Raw genomic sequence first — 22,649 nt, 5'->3', positions numbered from 1 at the left:
CTACGAGGCAAAGTTTGAGTATTTGTTGATGTCACAGCATAGCAGTCAAGAGGTTTCTTTATGCAAATGTCACCATCAACATGAATGAATATATCTCAGGACATCAAGAAAAGAGATTAAAGAATGTGATGAAAACTTCAAGATGAAGTATGAATAAGACGTATAAATGTATTTATTTATTTTTAGAATAGGTGTATTTTAAAATGTTGGAAAGAACCACCTATGATTTTATTCTCATAAGCCTCTCAATGACAATTTTCAGTCCAGACCATATGATAATGATAGAATTTCCCCTAATGAGTTCACCCAACTATCAACCTTCACAAATACTTAGGGCTTCAGGGGTGGTTTTCTGCCATTTTTACTTTTAAAAACAAATGGTATTTAAATGCATGTAAAAATTGTGATATATGTAAGCTGGGAAAATAAGCCCATCATGGGCTCTTTTTTTGTTTGTTTGTTTCTTTTCTTTCTTTCTTTTTTTTTTGGTTGCACCATGTGGCATGTGGAACTTCCCTGACCGGGGATCGAACCCACACCCCCTGCAGTGGAAGCACGGAGTCTTAACCACTGAACCACCTGGGAAGCCCTCATGGGCTCTTTTTATAACAAACAGGTTGATGAAAATGGTACTGAACAGAAAGAGTTTACCTCTGTAATAGCTAGTCAGAGACCATGCAACATCCCCGTTTTACCCAAGTACGGCTCACCTAATGCAATTTATGTCCTGAATGTGCGCTCGAATATAGTGAATTGAGGCGGACCAACAGGTCAACAGTGCCACAGAAAACATGGTGGGGGACAGGTAGTGGAGGAAAATTCCCACAGCCTAAACCAACTGAATATGAGGTCTTTCCCTGACTTCCTGTTTTACACCTATTTCATGTTAAAATATTTTACCTATTTGTCTATTTTGCAACATGGCGAGTTCTGATATATGCAAGACAATGTCAATAATAATATTTATGATTTCGAAGAACATTTTAGAAAATACTTTGGTACCATAATGCAAAAAATCAGCTACAGACTGTGTTTATTCATAAGTAAGTGGGGTTTTTTAAACCTGAAAATACCAAACACCAACTAAACTACTTAAATAACCATAGAGAAGTGTCCCACATGCTTCTGTGTGCTCTTATATTCTAAGGTCCTCAAGTGCAGGTTCATGACTTATGCAGTTTTGTGTCCTCAAAGTGCCTAGCACAGAACTCACCCTGTAAATATTCAATTAACCTTTGTACGAGTATATTCAGAAAAACTCTTATTACAACAAAGCATTCTATATAAAGAATCCAATCCATGTTCCCAATAGGTTCCTCATAATAACAATATTCACTTGATGTAGTTATTGAGACTTCTCATAAATGAGCTATACAACAACAAAATATTTCTGTTCTCTGGCTGTGTGCTTGAAAAATTCAATTAACCAGAACCTCAACTAGCTGGAACTTCCTACTGAGCAGCTGTTTATCCTTCATACCAGTGCTTAAAAAGATGTCAACTTAGAAACAAAAGATAAAAGTGTTCATTAAAAATAAATTTATGTCAATCATATATTCAGCTTAAAACTATCCATTTGATAGTACTATAGTGCTTTTAAATGATTACTCATGTTTTTAATGATGACCTTAAAGAACCTCAAACACAAATTCTAAAAAATAAAAAAAACCCTTATATTTAATAAGGAAGAAAAGTAGATCAGCACAGTTCAGAAAATTTTTAAAAATTAAGGATGAATGGGCATATCTGAAGAAAACTCTAATTTGAAAAGATACATGCACCCCAGTGTTCACGGCAGCACTGTTTACAATAGCCAAGACATGGGAGCAACCTAAATGCCCTTTTCAGATGAACGGATAAAGAAGATGTGGTATATATATACAATGGAATACTACTCAGCCATAAAAAGAATGAACTACTGCTATTTGCAGCAACATGGATGGACCTAGAGATTATCATACTAAGTGAAGTCAAACAGACAAAGACAAATATCATATGATATCACTTATGGGTGGAATCTAAGAAAAATGATACAAATGAACTTATTTACAAAACAGAAACAGACTCATAGACATAGAAAACTTATGGTTACCCAAGGGGAAAGGGGCGGGGAGGGGGGAATAAATTAGGTTTGGGATTAGCAGATACAAACTACTATATATAAAATAGATAAACAACAAGGTCCTACTGTATAGCAAGGGAACTATATTCATATCTTGTAATAAACTATAATGGGAAAGAATCTGAAAAAGAATATATGTATATGTATAACTGAATCACTTCACTGTACACCAGAAACTAAAAACAACACTGTAAATCAACTATACTTCAATTAAAAAAAAAAATTAAGGGTGAAGACGAAACGGGTCTTGCGACTCACTTTTAAGTTAGCAAAAGATGTTCAATGAGCCGTTAAGATACAAATTAATCGCCTGAAATATTTCAGTTGACCATAGTTTTATTTTACTACGAAAACATCAAAACACCATTAACCACAAACCTTAAATAACCACAGCCCTTGTACCCACCTCTACCTTTGTGGGGCTGTTGCCCCTGATGGCTGAAGAAATTTAACAGCCTCCAGGAGAATCTCCTGTTCAACACAGAACGAAGTGACACTCCCTTTCCCTGGATAGATGAAGAACTCAAAAAATACTTTTAACAAGTTACCTTGTCAAAAGCTTCTGTTGATAAGCACCAATCCCCTGCTCCCCAACCTTGGCTTGGCCATCCCCCGGCTCCTCTCCTTCACCTCACCTTAGTGACCACCTTTTTGCCTGTTCCTCTCTGAATCCTGCTTACCTCTCTACTCCCACCCTTGGGAGTTTCCCCCACCCCACTTCATTTTCTACTCTTGCCTGATCAAGCCTTAGTTTAAGCACATCACTCTGGTTTATCAGTCATTTTAACTACACATACTTTTGCAAATGATTCCACTCAGCAGCCTCTAATGTCCTAGGAGAATTTAACGTGAAGCTTGAAAGATCCATATAGGTGGCAATGTAAGGTATAAATATATGGTTACCTTGTCTCGCTGCTTAAAAAAAAATGACCTCCCCCAAATGAAATTTTTGAACTTAGAAATAGATCAGAAAAAGCTAATGCTTATTTTGACAGTCCGTGTTTAAGCTGTTGGAAGTCATTTAAAAAACAATTTTCAATTAATTATATCTGAAGAAAGGTTGGCAATGTGTCTTATTTATTGAGTACCTATGTGTATAAATCACTGAGTAGGGACTGTCAGGATACAAAGATGAATGAATAGGTAAGACATGGACACAAATAATCACAATTAAATGTAGAAAATATGATAAAGAGGGAGAGATGTAGAACAAGCTATAAGACAAATGAGATTACATCCAGCTGTAAAGGCTGCTCAAATGATATCTGGGGTGGGCCTTGAAAAATGTAAGCAGAGAGTTATTGGTGGGGGGGGAGCAAAGGAATGGCAACGGAGCAAAGGAAGCCCACGGAGGTAGGAAATTACGAGCCACAGTAAGAGGATGGGGATTAGCCCAATCTGGCCAGAAAGCAGAGAACACAAAACAGGGCTATACTCTGCCCTGCATGCTGAACATGGTATTTTGGACAAACTCATAAAGGAAAGAACTGAAGCCACAGGACTGGAATAGAATTTGAGTGAAAAAAGGGATGCAGAGATAGAAGAGAAAAGGACCAAGAACAGGTAATTAGGAATACCTATGTTTAAAGGGCCTTACTGTCCCTGAAACTGCTCAGGAAGCAACGAGACCATTCCTGAGCACCATGTTCTTTCATGAAAGGCAGATAGGAGAAAATAAATTCTACATTAGTCTAAAACCCAAGAAATAAATCATTCAGTTCATCAAGTTCTAAATGTATCAGTACCTGGGAACACCACCTAGCTATCACTAAAAGACATTTCTTACTCTGTTCAGAAGATAAACTGTTTTCAGCTATTAACTCCTATCTAAAATGATGCTGAACTCTAGAATTCATTTCTACACAAAGAATGATAAGGTAAGGAGTCTGTTTCACCTGATTCACAAAAACAAACAGGTCTTTGTGAAAACCTGCCCATGATATGCACAGATCTACAAGATTGACTCGGAAGTTCAATTAAGCAGAACAAAGTAAGACCAACAGAGCTTTACAAGTAGCTCTTCCCATTAGACCTAAAGGAAGAAAGGGCCTCTAGTCAATACAATGCATCTAGCTTGCTGACCTCCAAGGAGTTTTAAGTCATCTTTGAATCCCAAGAGTTTGGGATGGTACCTGACACTTAGGCTTCCTATAAATGTTTTATGAATGAGGAGAAAATGGAGAAAGAAGGGCCTAACAATCAATATTTCAGATTTACATAGCATAGGTATGTCCTAGGACCAGTATACAAGTACATATTCAATATACTCATGAATGATGTTTTAAATTATAACCCTCAGAATCCACAAACGATCAGAAAAAGGCTGAGCTATACTTACTACACTATACTTTCTAAGCTTAGGGCCAGATAACGTACAAATAGATATTTTCCAATAATTTTAATATGTATTAGAACTAAAGGGTTTTTTCCACTGAGCCCTAAAATTAGTGAACTAGAATATACCCCATTCTTTAAACATCCCACTTAGTCATACTAGATATATTTAACTATATATTGAGTTCCAAAGGCTCTAATTTTGGCAATTTTCATAAGGAAAGAGTGCCATTGTTTATATAACAGTGTGACTGTTTGACTAGGCAGAGAGATGATTCTTAGTACCTTTATGGTTTCAGTGGGCACTCCAGGCTCTGGAACTTTATCCAAATAAGTGGTCAAGTCTTGATCAACATGTTCAAACACTAATGTTAGTTTGGTTTCTCTGTCTGTTCGTGACACCGTGCACACATCAAACAACCTAAAAGGAAAAAAAAAAGAGGTATTAAGTAGGTGGTAATAAGCAAAGAAGTAACCTGTAAGTCTTACACATATCCCTCAATTTGATCACGTAATTAGGGGGAAAAAAAGGACAGGTTTGATCATTCCTTGTGATAATACGTAAGGATACCTAATAGGATCTGATACTTTAATATCGATATGAAAGTTCAGGGGCAGAGCACTTGGTTAAGTGGTGACAAAATCCACAATGGCAAAGAAAAAGCAACACGGCTGCAACATGAGAATGCCTGCTTGGAGGGCTCCTTAGTTAAGATCTTAGGTAGAATTTGCTGATAGAGATAGTTTCAAAAACTGCAGCCTCTAGGAAAAATATGATTCTTAGCTCACAGGTCAAGAATTATTAAAGAGACAGATTGAGCATTTTCTGGAGATGCTGGACTCTGCAATTTAGATTTTCCTGGAATTTAAGGTCTTATAATTATGCCTATGAAAATAACTATAATGGAATATGGAGAAATTTGGTTTATTTCTAAGAAAGCCTTCTCATCCTGGTGAATCAAATCATTTCCCTGGAATGGGTATGAATTCTTAGTTTTAAAATTCCAAATATCATGCTAATAAAAACTGTGAAATTTTAACTTTTGGAGGGGGCAGAAATTGCATTTGTAAACTATATTGCCCTTAGATGATAAAGGCAGATTGACAAACTTTATAATTATGTTTGGATGGGAGAATTCAATTCCTTCCATAAAATCCTACAACAAATTCAAAATTTAAGTTTTAAGAACAAAGCCTTCAGTAGTCGAAAGAATTTTCAAGACAAAGGACAGAATCTCCTTTAGTTTCAACAGACAAAGGATACTATCTGGCACATGAGATGCTCACCAAACATTTAAAGAGTTAAACACACCACCCATAAACAAGCTATAAATAAATTTCTTGACAAGAATGTAATATAAATACTAAGAAAAGGCTAATAAAAGTGCTATTCATATTACTTTCTTTCATTTTTTAAAAGGAACCAACACCTTCTTCAAAGAAACTAACTATAAATGTGCATATAACCCAGTTACTGAAATGCAGAGTTGACTCTCAGTTATCCACTTTGTACATTACCTCTTAAATTTTTAATGCCTAGCTGGTTCACCATGCCACTCTACTGCATTGCTGGGCTAAATGGGCTCCATAACCTTTGGTACTTCAGTGTTAATCTAAAGTAAACTTTAAAAGAAACTAAAGAACACCATAATTAAGTTAAATCGATGGGGTGAACACCACCACCACCAACCACACATACTTTATAGCCAGGTCCAAACTCCTTTTTAATTTTGGGCAGCCTGGGGTGAGTTCTACAACTCCATTAAAATCAATTAAGATCAACAGAATTTCTTCCTTACGTTTGTCTACTTCCAAATATTCTGACTTCTAAGTTTTAATTATCTACTTATAAACTTAACTTTTTCTAAATTTCTAAAGTCTTCGAGTATCACTAATGTGACTTATTCTGAAAAATTATTCTGACAAAGTAAAAACTCCTAACTAACAAATTTATTAAAAATAATGCCATAAATCATATGCATGCCATACTGAAAAATATGATTGCTATCATGCATGGATCTGAAACCTGGGAAGTTTATAAAAACAACTCTTTCAACTTGGTAATTCAAGGTAACTACCATTTATTCATAGGCTTCTTTGAACAATCTTCTTTCCATTTAAACCGCATACTTTGACAGCTTTATTCTTTTCTTCCCTTTTTTTTTTTTAACATCTTTATCGGAGTATAATTGCTTTACAGTGTTGTGTTAGTTTCTGCTGTATAACAAAGTGAATCAGCTATATGCATACGTATATCCCCATATCCCCTCCCTCTTGCATCTCGCTCCCACCTTCCTTAACCCACCCCTCTAGGTGGTCACAAAGCACCAAGCTATGCGGCTGCTTCCCACTAGCTAACTATTTTACATTTGGTAGTGTATATATGTACATGCCACTCTCTCACTTCGTCCCAGCTTACCCTTCCCCCTCCCCATGTCCTCAAGTCCATTCTCTACGTCTGTGTCTTTATTCCTGTCCTGCCCCTAGGTTCATCAGAACCATTTTTTTTTTTTTTTTAGATTCCATATATATGTTAGCATACGGTATTTGTTTTTCTCTTTCTGACTTTACTCTGTATGACAGACTCTAGGTCCATCTACCTCACTACAAATAATTCAATTTTGTTTCTTTTTATGGCTGGGCTCAACATCCCTGATCATTAGAGAAATGCAAATCAAAACTACAATGAGGTATCACCTCACACTGGTCAGAATGGCCATCATCAAAAAATCTACAAACAATAAATGCTGGAGAGGGTATGGAGAAAAGGGAACCCTCTTGCACTGTTGGTGGGAATGTAAACTGATACAGCCACTATGGAGAACAGTATGGAGGTTCCTTAAAAAACTAAAAACAGAGCTACCATATGACCCAGCAACCCCACTACTGGGCATATATCCTGAGAAAACCATAATTCAAAAAGAGTCATGTACCACAATGTTCACTGCAGCACTATTTACAATAGCCAGGACATGGAACCAACCTAAGTGTCCACTGACAGATGAATGGATAAAGAAGATGTGGCAAATATATACAATGGAATATTTTTTCTTCCTTTTGAAGAAGAAAAAGGAGTTCCACAATTACCAAGCTTCTTTATATCTGTTGCTTCTATTTTTGTGATAAAATGAAACAGTAATGAACCAAAAATGGCCTGTACTAAAATCAAATACAAACATGGGAACTGCATCATTACAGCTGTGCTTCTTAAACATTACTTTCAAAATGTTTTCTATTATAAGTAATACATTTCCTTAATAAAAAAATACATTGTCTATCACTGCCTCCAGTCAGTAAAGAACTAGTAACTCCAGTTCTTACTACACTTACGGTTTGTAATACATAAGATGTTTTAGTAATTTCCAAAAGAAAAAAATGTTTTGACAGGGACGTAGCTGGAGAATGAAGTGATCATAAAACACTGCTAAACCGAAGGGTCACTTGCTCCCAAACCGTTGTTAGTTACCTAACAGCCCTGGCAGCATGCTATGTTGCTTCATCTCACTGAAACCATTTTCAAACACTCCGTATGACACAATGCAAGAATAACATCTAACCCACCCAAGTTATTTTTCTCAAAGTTATATCACTCTCTTCAATTTATTAAGATTCACTGTTGCTGCCTGCAGCACCTGGACTCCACACCTGAGATATGCAAAAGGTGAGCTCCCTGGAGCCCCTGTTAATTGCCCCAAATGATAAGCCATGGAGAAAAGGCACTAATTTTAATTGGCAATTTTTTTTAAAGACACACATTTAAAGAGACACAGAGTAGAATATTCTTGTATAAATTTTAGTGTATATAATTATATATTCTTCTAGGCTACAAGAAGAATGGTGTTTATTAGAAGTGGCTCACGCTGGTTCAAGGTGATAATGCTTTTTATTTTTTTAAGGTGCCGTTATCAATTTTATTTGGGAAATGGAGCCTATTACCGTCTCCTTAGAAATTCAAAAGTGACATCGAGGGAAGTAGAAGTCCTAGAAGAACCTGTAGGTTTTGGGCTCCAATGCTGGCCATCAACATCCAATAGACCCACTACCGTACAGAAGACATTTTGGGAAATATTACTCTATACTAAAACATGAAATTTAGTCTGACTTAATTGCTTAGTAAACATTATCATAGTAAAATTAAATTACATTAGTCATAATGGGTAGAAAATGCATTTTGAATCAACAGCTATAAATACTAATCTTAGGAATTTTAGAACATAATATTTTTGATGCTTTCTTGTCTACAAGGACTCTGTCTGGAATCATCCCAAAGCAAATAATAATCACTTCAGTGGGCAATAAAGAGAAGATAGATGCTGTAACAAAACCAATAAGTCTCACATAAAGCAACCGAACTAAACAAGAACTGAATGAAATCCCTGGTGTTTGGCAGGAGGTTAACAATCTGTAATATATTTATATAAATCAATGAGGAATGTGGTCAAGCTATCTATAACCTCTATAACTTGCAAAACAAAAGAGCCAGACAGGTCTGAACATTTGAAAATAAACCCTGGGAAATAACTTCAACTGTTTGATTCCTTGTGTCGACCGACATCTTAAAGCTTTCTAAAACCATTCTATTTTTTTTGCTATTCAGTAAACTGACAAAAATACCATTTCAGTGACTGCATAACTACAGTTCCATAAGAGAAATATAATCACATTGTGTTGAGGATGAACAAAAATATCTCAGATGACTTTTAGAGGAAATGAAAACTACCATTCAAAATTTATCCATTAGAGCTTAGCCTAACGCGATCCAAGTGAAGGTTCAAAAAGTAGTTCTCAGCATTCACTGAGTCTACGAATCCAGTTTAGCTGCGCAAAACAAAATCCAAAAAAGGCAGATAGGTCATTATCATTTTACAATTAAGTCAGCCAAGCCCCTAACTATCCCATAAAATAAGTCCTCTCCCTGTCTCTATTGTCCTGACCCCCCAGCTGCAGGGCAGAGAGCAAGCACTGCGGTCCAGCACAGCACTCAGCTTTCCAGCTGTCCTAGTGATGTAATTATCTCATAACAAAATATCTCCATGAATTAACTCTGCATCCTACCCATTGTAATTCGGAATAACTGCTTCCTGTTCATGCTCTCCATTTAACTTGCTATTCTGCATCTATTGCATAGGCAAGTTGTCTTCATCTAATGGATGGGATTACAACCAATAAGGTTTGGGATTTCCAAAGATTACAATTTACAAAGGTCTCCCAAACAACATGCTCTGTAAACACAAGCCCTGCCTTTCTACTGTGGTTATAATAAAAGGGAAATCTGCATTACTTGCTGTGATTAAATTCTGACCTGTCACAGGAAGTTCTATAAAGATTTTTTTCCTGTCGCTTTTTTTCATACTCTTGAATGTTTGGACATCAAATAGTTCAAGATCTGTGAGATGTCTGGCACAGCTGCCGAAGGGTGCTAAACAAAATTTTATTTGAACTACAGGCAGTCTTCAGAATTGAGAAGAATTTTTTAAAAATCTCTAATCTCTTCCTCTATAGTCCACGAAGCACATTCTTTGGCTACAGTTTGCATGCACCAAATTTATGTTCACACCTCCCAATAACCCTACACTACTGGATGCTGGCCAGGGTATTCTCCTTTTGCTCATTAAATAAGGAGTGTGTGTGCACTTATTCTCAACCAGCACTGAATGGTGTAATTCCAGAAGTATTTGCCACTAATAATAATGAACCTGCTGCTAGAAGGAAATCGCCATTTCAGCAGTACCTGTAAACATTTAGCAGTATGGACACTGTACCGTGCAGGCACTGTACTTGGTTTTAGAGATTCCAACAGATCTAAGACGGGGACCATTTCTAAGAGCTTCATATCCAGTTGGGGGGAGAGACAACTGACATGTAAAACTACAAGCAGTGATATATGGCTATGTATTAATTCCAAATTAATTCTACAAACACTATGTGAAACTTTATACATCAACATCAAAGTAGATTCATTCTACATCCTATTACAGTAGACACCTGTGATGTCTACCTTTCCAAGATCCATTCTCTCTTCTGGAAACCATATCCTCATTTCTTGTTGAGGAACCACTCCTACCCCATACACTCAAGCAATATATTCGTGGGGTACATGCGCAGGATGGCATGTAACCTACCCTGGACAGAGTGACAATGACTGATTTAGGGATGGACAGGACCATGGGAATTGGTCCCAGGAATTTTACTAGATCTTCTGGGAAAGTAGAGCTCTCTTTATTCTGGGATTACCAAACTGGCAACAGATTAGCCTGCAGCTGCTGGTGGCCATCTCTGCCACCACTGTAGAGCCCACCACGGAATGCAGCCAACACCGAAGAGAGCCAGAGCAGAGAGATGATAGGCAAGAGATTCCGGATGACATCATTTAAGCACCTGGACCCACTTGTGCCCAACCTACCCCTGGATTTATTACTTAGGTGAGTCAGTAATGTTGCTTTTGTGCTTACCCAGTTTGAGTTGGGTTTTATTACTTACAACAAAAAATAGTCCTAAGACATCTATAAACATTTTGAAATAATTAAAAGACTTTAAACATCAATATCTGACCTCAAATACATCTTATATATTAGACAAACTGAATTAAGCTCAAGCACATAGCTTAATTAGTAGGAGTTTCTTCTAGGTGACTATACCAGTGCACTGACTTGCTGGGAGACTATTCGCCTTAAGAGGTTTCTCCATGAGCCTGCCGGCTGGGAAAGAGTAATTGACAGCAGCAGAGCCGAATAATTAATCTCTCCTAAGGAGCCATGCAGCCTCTTCCCAGGATTCCTCCTTGTGGTTCCTTGTCTGACCACAGAGGCATTTTATGGAGAAAAAGTAGAGAAAGAAAGCAAGAGAGACAAGCTCATTGCAAATGGGAATATGGAACCTATAGCATCGGAAAGGCCTGGGTAAGGAGAAGTGAGGAGGCAAGGAGAAGCATTTAAAAATCATACAAAGGTACTGAGTTTAGTTAAAGGTTGAGTCCAATGCTCAGAGATCTGTTCTCCCAAAACCCCTCGTTAAGCAACCCCCCTTCCACTAGCTGTTGTTGAAAAGTAGAAACGCACAGGGACGCCCCATAAGTAATAACCCCAAAGCAGGGAAACCCCTTTGTGATCATACTGTTGTTACACTGAAGGCTACCACAATCTGACAAGGGAATGCAAAGCCAACATCTTTTATTTACTAACTCATTTTATTCCTTATAGCCTTAAAAAGAGTGTTCATAAGAAAGTTTCATAGTTCATCTTCTTCCAGTTCATCTTTAGAGTTTCTACTAATCTCGTTTCAGCTTCTATCTACATGTACCTGGCAATATGGATCTATGAGTTAATATTTTTGCATCCATTAACCAAAAAGTGTTTTACAAATAAAATGGGAATCCCCCATATTGGGCAAGTTTACAAGATGTGACTTGCACTACAGTAAATATTTTAAATAGAGCGAACAGTAAAAACTTGTGTATATGGAAACACACTGCTATCATAGGGCAGTGCAAAACTGGTGTACTGTAAGCTGGGCCCCAAATAAGCTATTTGGGCTGTCTTAATGGGTATATAGGATACTGTATACTGCTCTGTTAATATTCAAGATGAATTCCTGAAATGGACATTAAATAATAGAATTCAAACTTCTTTCATAGTCCTATAGCAAGCACTGGAGGCACTCATATTTCAAGCACAATCCTTCAAACTGCTAATGCATTTTATCTGAATCAAAGGCAGAGAGAAGAATGAGGTAGTAACATCACTCTGTTATGCTAAGTATATACTATTATGGGGAAAAAAGGAAACATTACTTCAGAGCTAAAACACACGAGGAAATCACAGAAACCTACTTGTTCTCTTATAGGGAAGAGAATGGTAGCAGGGGCAAAATATTCTGAGTCACCACGTGGATCACCATCTCCACAAAGTCAAGAGAAAGAAAACAGAGGCAGGTAGACAATGACTTGACACTTCTGCTGAGTCCAGTTCCGATACAAAATAGTTTTCTAAGTTCAGAAACAACATAAAGTCAACTCTATAAAGAGAAGAAATCTGCTGAGAAAATTCGGGACCATTATGTCTTGATTAGAATAAACACCATTCACCAACCCCAGCTACAGTGTAGGAATGAGACATTACTCTTGCACCCGGTGAAGGCTCCACCTAGACATGATTACCTTAGTTTTAGCCTTTTCCTTACACAACAGTTAGCTTCACAAACACAGATACATGGGTCAAAATAAGGGCCTGATAAGAGTGAATGGATTAAACGATTCATAAACCTGTGACATTTGATGTGAGGGTGGGGTTCAGGGGCCCCAAGTCATAAACCCTACTGGCAGGTCAGAGATTACAGATTAGCAAACTACAGACAGCCTTAAACTGGAAGTACCTCTCCATACTTTTTTACTCTTTTAACTCTCTAGAGCGTCTAGTACAGTGTCTAACACACTGTAGATGTTCAATGTCTACTGAACGAATTAAACTTTTCAAAATTATAACTCAGTGAAAAGTTGGGAGCAAAGTAAAAGAGAGGATCTTCAGAGATGCCATTAGGAAAGCATGGCATGCTGAGGAGGCCATATCTTGTAACTGACGTTAAATGAGGACTCACACACTAATATATCACATTTACTAACTAACATTTCTTAGTTTGCTCCCCACTAGCTCCTTCTATGTATTTTGACGTTTTTAGTGCTCATAACAACACTATGAAATGGTACTCGTTCTTATAGATGAAGAAACAGACGTATGTATACAAATGTTCACTGCAGCATCATTCATAATAGCCAAAAATAGAAACAACCCAAACATCTTATCGATTGATAAATGGAGAAACATAACATGGTATTATCCATATAGTGGAATATTATTTAGTAATAAAAGGAATGAAGTACAGATACATGCTATGACATGAATAAACCTTGAAAAGTTTATGGTAAGTGAAAGAAACCAATCACAAAAGGCCTCATATTTCATAATTCCTTTTACATGAAACCTCCACAATAGGCAGATCCATAGAGACAGAAAGTAGATTAGTGGTTGCCTAGGGCCGGGGGTGGTGGGAGACGAAGGAGGGGAAGGAATGAAGAATGACTGCTAACGGGTACTGGGTTTCTTTCTGGGTAATAAAATGTAAGATCATGGTGATAGCTGCACAACTCATAAATATACTAAAAACCACTGAACTGTATACTTATATGGGGTGAATTTGATAGGATGTAAAGTGTATTTCAATAAAGCTGTTTCAAAACAAAAAGAGGAAAGAAACAGTCATAGAGAGGTTTGGTACTTTGCCTAAGGCCCAGGCACTGTAAGTGGTGAAGATGGGATCTGAAATCAGGCTGTCCGGTTCCCAAGTCTGATTTCCTTACCATTGTGCAATCCTACCTCTGTATGTAGCACAGCCTTTGGGGCAAGAGACCCTTCTGTGGCAAATGAGACACACTACTGACAGGTATTGTGGTAATGCCAACTCCCAAATGTCTTTGTTTAACTTGGCTATACCAGTATATATGTGTTCCATCCTGGGCTGGAAAAAAATGTTCAGAAAATTCACAGGAAAAATAAAATAAGGCTGAAGACTGTTGATCTTCTAGACCCTCTTCTCTTATGTCCTTCCCTTGACTAGCTAGAAAATGACACACCCAACAGAGCTTGACAAAGATATTTCAATCTCAGAAATATATGAGTTAAATGATATTTTTGAAAGCAAAGTGAGCAGCTCTGGCCTGAGTCAGAATGAGTGCATGAACATTCTGGCCAACTTTCAACATTCAGTTCTGTCTCCACTTCTGACCTGTAAAAGCCCTGTTCTCCAGCTTTGGGCCTCTCTTGAGGAAAAACGACGAATCAGCCAAAACTAGGCAGCCGTCTGTGATGAAGACTGTCTGCTGGGTCTTAGAAAAAAACCAACCAAATTTTACCTACACTGTAAGCCAAAAATCTCTCATAATCACATCCTTACTAGGTGAGTAAAGCTATCCCAGCACTAATTCACTCAGCTCCTTATGATTAGGTTATTATCTAATAAAACAACCACTGAATTTAGTTCCTTTTAAGGAAACATAAATGACCATAAACATAGGAAAAAATGTTAAACTATCGTAATAACTTAAAGAAACATAAATGAAACCATCAGTGATACACTATTTAAGCCCCTCAAACTGGGTAACAAAAATGTTTAAATGATAAAATGGCACAACATTTGTGAGCATTTGTGAAAATGGGCCCACATGACAGTAGGAGTACAAACTGGTAAAAAGCTTTTTTGAAGAGTCATCTGGAAAAACAAACACACACACACACACACACACACATACACACAGATATCATGTGGCCCTTAAAATGATGATACAGATTCATATTTATTGAACATGGAAAGGCATTCATGATATATTATTAAAAGCAAATTCAGGCTTCAAAAGAATATGTACAGTATGATTCCACATATGTAAACAAAATGGTAGAAAGATAAATCAAGATGCTAACAGTGGCTAAGCTCTAGGTGATGAAATTATGGAATTGTGTTTTCTGCTATTTGCCTATCTGAACTTTCTACAATGAGAACTTATCAATTTTTAACAAGAAAAAAATCACCATTTCAAAAACAAGAATTAGAAAAGCTTTTTTTCTCCTTCAAGTTTTTTTCCTTCCATCACTCATATACTTTTCTTCAGTCTGCTCCACTAAGTTAATGAGACAATCCTGACCATCAATTCTGAAAAGGTAGTTTTAAAAATTAAATATGTTAAATCAAATTCTTAATTTTGTTCTAGGGGAAAAAAGCAATATGCATGCATTACTGCCTCACTGAAGGTATGTGTTTTTCAATCCTCCCCAGTATGGACTAACTCTACAAAAAGAATGTAGGAAAAATAAAATTACTTTTCTGATATCTGGTTAAAAGGTCAAAAGCAGCAGAGTTACCATGGAATAAAGGAGAAACAATAGCTCAAAAATTCTTCAGATTACTCTATTGTTCATCATACAAGCCAAGAAAGAAAGAAAGAAAAAAATTTCTCCATGGCAAAATCATGGACTTTTATAAATATGGGGAGCTTTAGAGATTATCTGGTTCTATGCAGTTGTTTTACAGATGAGGAAACACAGGCCAAGAGAGTGCAGAGTGTCAAAACTAACAGAAGGAATAAGACACCTGGGTCCCAGACTTCCCTGGTGGCGCAGTGGTTAAGAATCCACCTGCCAATGTAGAGGACATGGGCTCGAGCCCTGGTCTGGGAAGATCCCACATGCCGTGGAGCAGCTCAGCACACACACCACAGCTCATGCACCACAACTACTGAGACCGCGCACTAGAGCCCGTGAGTCACAACTAGAAAGCCCGCGTGTAGCAACGAAGACCCAACACAGCCAAAAATAATAAATAAATAAATTTATTTTTTAAAAATTAAAAAAAAAGAACACCATCAGGAAACTATATTAAAAGATTAGAAAACAGAACACAGTTGGAAAAGTTGAAAGAACTGGTATCTCTATCAACTGCTAAACTTAAGGATCTGAAGTTAGGCTTCTTTCAGATGCAAAAATGTGTAAATATTAAGTTATGATTTAATATATCTACACTTTAATTTTATTTTAGAGTTTGATCTTTGTTTTAGGAATATTTTAGATAATAAGGTAAATATTTCATAGTGTTAAGAGCAATTAAAAACTAAAGTAGGTAAGAATTTGGAAATGTAGCTGTAACCGTATCTCTTCCACGGCAGAAGTTTTCTTTTGCAAAAACCAGAGGAACAACTCATCCTGGGAATCTTTTAGGCCACTGGGTGTTCCACACAAGTAATTATTTTGAACACCTGATTCTTACTCAAGTCCCCAAAATATTTTTTAAAGTTAAAAAATTTAATGGAATTCTTTAGACAAGCATTGAACATTTTCTTGACTTTTTAAGCCCAATGTACTAATTATGTTTTACTGATGAATGACTCATGGTCATTATTATTAACATTAAATTATAATCATTTAATTCAGCATCATTATTATGATCCTTTATCTGAGTGCTTTCTAGGCACATGAACATGAAGCAAGGAGATTGTGACATACTATAAGTCAAACTGTCAAAAAGCAAAGAAAACAGCAAGAGATAAGTAAGTCATCACCTACAAGGGAAACTCAGTAAGATTAACAGCCAATTTCTCATAAGAAACTATGGAGGGCAGCGACTTCCCTGGTGGCGGAGTGGTTAAGAATCTGCCTGTCAATACAGGGGACACGGGTTTGATCCCTGGTCCGGGAAGATCCCACATGCTGAGGAGCAACTCAGCACACACACCACAGCCCGTGCACCACAACTACTGAGACTGCGCACTAGAGCCCGTGAGTCACAACTATTGAGCCTGCGTGCCTAGAGCCCGTGCTCCGCAACGAGAAGCCACAGCAATGAGAAGCCCGCGCACCGCAAGAAGAGTAGGCCCCGCTCACCTCAACTAGAGAAAGCCCTCGCGCAGCAACAAAGACCCAACACAGCCAAAAATAAATTAAAAATAAAATAAATAAAATTAAAGTGCAACTGTTAACCAGGAATTCTAGATAAAAACTATCCTTTATAAATGAAGGTGAAGTTAAGACATTTCCAGATAAACAAAAGCTGAGGGAGTTTCTTGCCATTAGACCCATCCTAGAAGAAATGCTAAAGGGAGTCCTTCAGGTTGAAATGAAAGGATACTAGGCAGTGACTCAAAGCCATATGAAGAAATAAAGATCACTGGCAAAGCTAACTGACCACACAGGTAAATATAAAAGCCAGTATTACTGTATTTTGGTTTGGGCTCTTTTTTCTTAATATAATTAAAAGGACAAATGCATATGACAATAATTATAAATTTATGTTAATGGCTACGCAATGTATAAAGATGTAATTTGTGACAATAATAACATAAAGGGGGAAAGGCAGAGCTGTATAGGAAAAAAGTTTTTATATACTATAGAATGTAAGTTAGTATTATTTCAAGCTAGATTTTTATAAGTTTAAGATATTAATTGTAATCTCCAGCACAATCATTAAGAAATTCTTTGTTTCAAAACATTTTCACACCCTGAGAAATACTTTCTTGAATCTCCTCTCTAATCTATCATTTACAAGCCCCTAGAATGAGCCTGGAACTGTACATATCAGGGACTTTACATACGTAAACTCGTTGAGTTCTTCAATATCCCTATTAAGTGGGTATTATTACTCTCATTTTACTTAAGTGGGTATTATTACTCTCATTTTACAGATGAAGAAGCTGAGATTCAGAGGATAATTTGTCCAGAGTGATAGAACAGGTATGACACAAAACCAGGATTTCAATTAGAAACCTTCACAGACTTCTCTCTCCTCCTTGATGTGGACCTTCAACACTCAGAGTCTCAGGTCCTGTTCTCTTTTCACTCAGTGCAGCACCACCACTACCACAACATAACCAACAACAAATGGCCATGGCTTCAGATAGTACCTAAGGGCTGACAAATCCCCAATCTGTCTCTCTCCAAAATAATTCTCTCCCCAAAGTCCACATCCAGTTTACCTCTTGGAAAACTTCAACCAATATTCTGAACATCTCAGTTTCAAAGTATCTGGGACAGAGCTCATCCTCTTTGGTGAGCCACACCATCCAACCAATTTTCCAAGCCCAGAAACCTTCAAGTAATCCGAGATTCTTCCCTTTCCCCAAATATCCAGTCAACCACCAATTCTACCACTCAAATGTTTCTCCATCCACTGCTACATCCCCAGTTCAGTACTCATCACTCTTACCTAAACTTCTACAGAGGGCCTTTATCCTGTGTTCCTGCCTCGTGGAGACTCCCTGTACTCACCCCTCATTCTGGGTAGTGGAGCCTTCTACAATGTACATCTGATCATTACACTGAACAAATGCATTTAGCCAACAAACGTTCACTCAATATTTGTTATTTTCTAGCATTGTACTGGGGGCTGGGGACAGAAAGATCAAAGGATAAAATAGATTTTCTTATGCTGTTCAGAGTCTAGTGAGATGGCAGACATAAATAGATGAATATCAACTAAGCTGGATATGCTGAGGTAGAGATAAATACAGGGTATTTTAAGAGTAATCAAGAGGGGCATCTCACCCAGACTTGTAGGAAAAGGTTTGTAGAAGTGACAGTGGAACGGTCTTAGACCATCAGAAGTTACCCAAGCAAGTGGCAAAGAAAGGGCACTAAAAACCAAGAGAAGGTAAGAGCAAAGGGACAGCGAGAAGTCCCACTGGAGAGAACTCTTGTATGCCACAAGAAACTTGTATCCTGTGGGAAACGGGTATCTTCTTTTGATTTTTAAATAGCTTATTCTGATGAGCAGGAATAAGAGGGGAATAGTGGCAAGAAGACCAGCATAAGGAGTTGCCACAGTTATACAGGGAAAATAAAGAGGGCCTGTCCTAAGGAACTGGCAGCAAGGACGGAGAGGAGAGTACAGATTCCAGAAATATTTAGGAGGTTGAATTGGCAGGACTTGCTAAGTGTCTGAATGTGGCGGGGGTGGAGGGATGAGGAAGGAGGACAAGCCAAGGATGACTCATAGGCTTTTGACTTTGGGGACTTGGTGCCACCCCATGAGATACAGCAGTGTTCCCAGACCTTTGGTTTCCAGGGACCTGTAAAATTTCCAACAAATTTAGGGCTCTGACAGCACGCTGTCAGCTAAAGACATAAATATACCCTACCATCTACTATCAACATCATCTCATAAAGAAAGCACATTTTAACACCCAAACTGTAAATAGATTTAGCCTTCTGAAAAATTCACCACAGGGCCTTTTTTTTTTCTAATTTCATCACAGACGATGGAAAATTGGTACCAGGCCTCAGACCAACACTGAGAAGCCCTAAGATGGAGATACAGGAGAAGAAGTCTGTTCAGCAGTAAGATGATGAGTGGAAGGCAGAAGAATATAGAGTCCCTGCCTTTGCTAACTCTCTAGCCTTACAGGGATGCCCATCCCGTATACATTAAGGGTTGTAAAAGAGTTCAAGAGGTTATGGAAGCCCTGAAGAAGAGGAACTCAAATGTGCCTAGACGGGAAGTGGCTGGGGAGCTGAGTCTCCAAGGATGATCTGGAATTTGCCAGATAAACAAAGGAAGTTTCGCATGGTCCAGGCAGAAGGAACAGCATGTCCAAAGGTATGTAGGTATGCAGGAAAATTCATATTTGGGGAATTGTGGATAGTTTGGCATGACTTGGTGATTATCTTGGAAGATGGCAAGAGAAAAGCTGGAAAAGTACACAGAAGTGAAATTACGAAGAGTTTGTTAATCCAGGCTAAGAAGTCTGGAAATTATCTTATGGGCATTGGGAAAGAACCAAAGGACTTTACAGTGGGCAATGCTATGGCCAGACTTAGCACTTGGAAATACCACTCTCACCGTAGAACAGAAGTTGGACTGTAGGGGAATAAAATGGGAGGTGAGGAAAACATGTAGGAAGTGTCTTCAAAAGCCCAGATAAGAAATACAGATAGATTAGATAAACAGGAGCAGCAGAGAGAGACCAATACAACCAACAAATATTTACTGAGCATCTACTCCCTTCAGGGGGTATCAAGGTCAATGAGACAAGATCCCTGCTCTTTTAGAGCTTATTTTCTATTGTTAAACAAAGTGAGAATCATGCTTTACATAATGCAATTAAAAACATTTACACTGTATCAAATGCTTTCACAAGGCTCTCTATGTATACACATATATAAAGCCATGTTTAAATTGCACTCAATTACATTATATCTGTAATTTATTAAACCATTTCTCTATTCTCATAACACTGGCTCACTACCTTATGGTAAGTTCCTTTAAGTGGCACTGCAAAAATCAAAAGGTATACATTTTTTCTGAATCAAAATATATACACTTTTTAAAAGTTCTTACTCCAAACTGCCTTATAGAAGATCACATCAATTTATATTCCCATAGTGGTATCTAGGAGGTGGAATCCATAGGGTTTGGTGACCAACTAGGATATAAAAGCTGAAGGAAGAAAAGAAGGTAAGGATGATTTTCAGAGTTCTGGTTTAGGCAACAAGGTTGGTGGTGCTATTTCCAAACAGCAGAAGAAAAAACGAAAAAGGAAAAGAAGATTTAAAAGAGTATTCAGTGAGTTCACTCCAGAAGGCATGAATTTGAGATGCTTGTGACATTCAGGTGGTAACGTCCAGTGAACAATTACAAACACATACTTGGAGTTTTGGACACAGGTCAAGTAGCAGTTTGGGAAGTTATCAGGTATACAAGTGAAACAATCTTGGGGGCTATAATATGCAACAAGAAGAACAGCATCCCTGAATAAATCAGAAAGGTGGGCAAGAAAACAGCTGAAGAAAATGTCGTCACAAGAAAAAAAGGGAATTAAGAAAATCCTATTTATAATAACTTCGAAAACAATACTTTTGTATGAATTTAACAAAAGATGTACAGTGAAAACTATAAAACAATGTTAAAAGAAATTAAAGAACATCTACATAAGTAGAAAGACATCCATATTCATAGATCAGAAGGACTTGATATTTTTATGAGGCCAATATTCCCAAAATTGACCTATAGCTTCAACGCAATCCATATCAAAATCCCAGACTGTTTAGCAGAAGTTGACAAACTGATCCTAAAATTCATAAGGAATTGCAAGGGACTCAGAATAGCCAAAATAATCTTGAAAAAATTGGAGGACTCACACTTCTCGATTTTAAAACTTACTATAATATGCTTTGGTACTCAAGACAGTGTGGTACTAGCCTAGCATAAAGGTAAACGTATCGATCAGTGGAATATAATTGAGGACCCAGAAATTAACTCTCCGGTTTATGCTCAATCGATTTTTCAACAAGGGTACCAAGACCATTCAATGGGGAAAGAACAGACTTCAACAAATGATGTGAGGATTACTGAAAATCCACATGCAAAATAGTGAAGCTGGACTCCTTCCTCACAACATACACAAAAATTAAACTAAAAATGGATCACAAACCTAAATATAAGAGCCAAAACTATAAAACTCTTAGAAAAAAAATGTAGGAGTAAATACTCATGAACTTGGGTTAGGCAATGTTAAGATACGACACCAAAAGCACAAGCCATAGAGGAAAGAATAGATGAACTGGACTCATCAAAAATAAAACCATTTGTGCTATAAGGGATACAATCAAAGAAATGAAAAGGCAACCCAAAGAATGGGACAACCTATTCGCAAACCATGCATCTGATATGCAACTTGTAACCAGAATATATGAAAAATTCTTACAATTGAATAATAAAAAGACAAACAACTCAATTTAAAAAGGGGCAAAGGTTGTCAATTATACCTCAATAAAGCTAAAAATAATAAAATAAAATAGGCAAAGGATCTGAAGAGACAGATCTCCAAAGATGATATAACAAGGACCAATAAGCACATGAGAAGATGTTCATGTCGTTAGTCAATAGAGAAATTCAAACCAAAACCATGAGATACCACTTCATACCAGGAAGATGGTTAAAATGAAAGAGACAGACAATAACAAATGTTGACAAAGATGTAGAGAAAATGGAATGCTCATATATTGCTGGTGGGACCGTAATATGGTGCAGCCACTCTGGAAAACACTGTGGCAGTTCCTCAAAATGTTAAGCATAGAGTTATCATATGACCCAGCAATTCCACTCCTTGCTACATACCCAAGAAAAATAAATTCATATGTCCACACAAAAACTTGCACAGGAACGTTCAGAGCTGTATTATTCATAATAATCAACAAGTGGAAACAACCCAAATGTCCATCACCTGATGAATGGATAAATAAAATATGGTATATGTACACAATAGAATATTATTCAGCCACAAAGAAAGAATGAAGTACTGATACATGCTACAACATGGATAATTCTTGAAAACATGCTAAGTGAAAGACACCAGTCACAAAAGACTGCATATTGTATTATTCTATTCACATGAAATGGCCAGAAGAGGCAAATCTATAGAAACAGAAAGTAGATTAGTGGTTGCCTAGGGTGAGGGGTAGTGGGTGTTGGGGGGAAAAGTGAAGTGGCTGTTCACGGGTATGGGATTTCTTTTAGGGGGAATGAAAACGTTCTAAATTTGACTGTGGTGATGGTTGCACAACCCTGTGCTGGGCATGGTGCTAAGACCTTTCTCTGTGTTTATCTCTTTTATAGATGAAAAGAACCAAAGCATAGAAGATTAGTAGATTGCTCAGTGTCA

The 22,649-nt window shown here is 37.4% G+C and overlaps 1 protein-coding gene across 4 annotated transcripts in view; it reads right to left on the bottom strand.

Moving 5' to 3' along the window:
• CDK6 (cyclin dependent kinase 6) overlaps nucleotides 1-22,649 on the bottom strand; it is a 233,322-nt gene that overhangs the window by 167,685 nt on the left and 42,988 nt on the right. For 3 of the 4 annotated variants that reach the window (XM_029232925.1, XM_029232924.1, XM_029232926.1), the window contains exon 3: nucleotides 4,742-4,877. The exons of the other annotated variant lie outside the window; for it this stretch is intronic. In XM_029232925.1, coding sequence (XP_029088758.1) covers nucleotides 4,742-4,877 — 136 coding nt within the window. The remainder of the gene's footprint in view (nucleotides 1-4,741; nucleotides 4,878-22,649) is intronic. 4 annotated transcript variants of the gene reach the window in all.

Source organism: Monodon monoceros, unplaced genomic scaffold (assembly GCF_005190385.1).
Source record: "Monodon monoceros isolate NGI ecotype Baffin Bay Population unplaced genomic scaffold, NGI_Narwhal_1 Super_Scaffold_2, whole genome shotgun sequence".
Lineage (NCBI taxonomy): Eukaryota > Metazoa > Chordata > Mammalia > Artiodactyla > Monodontidae > Monodon > Monodon monoceros.
Note: the sequence above shows the minus strand (reverse complement) of the source record. Positions and strands in the feature narration are given on the sequence as shown.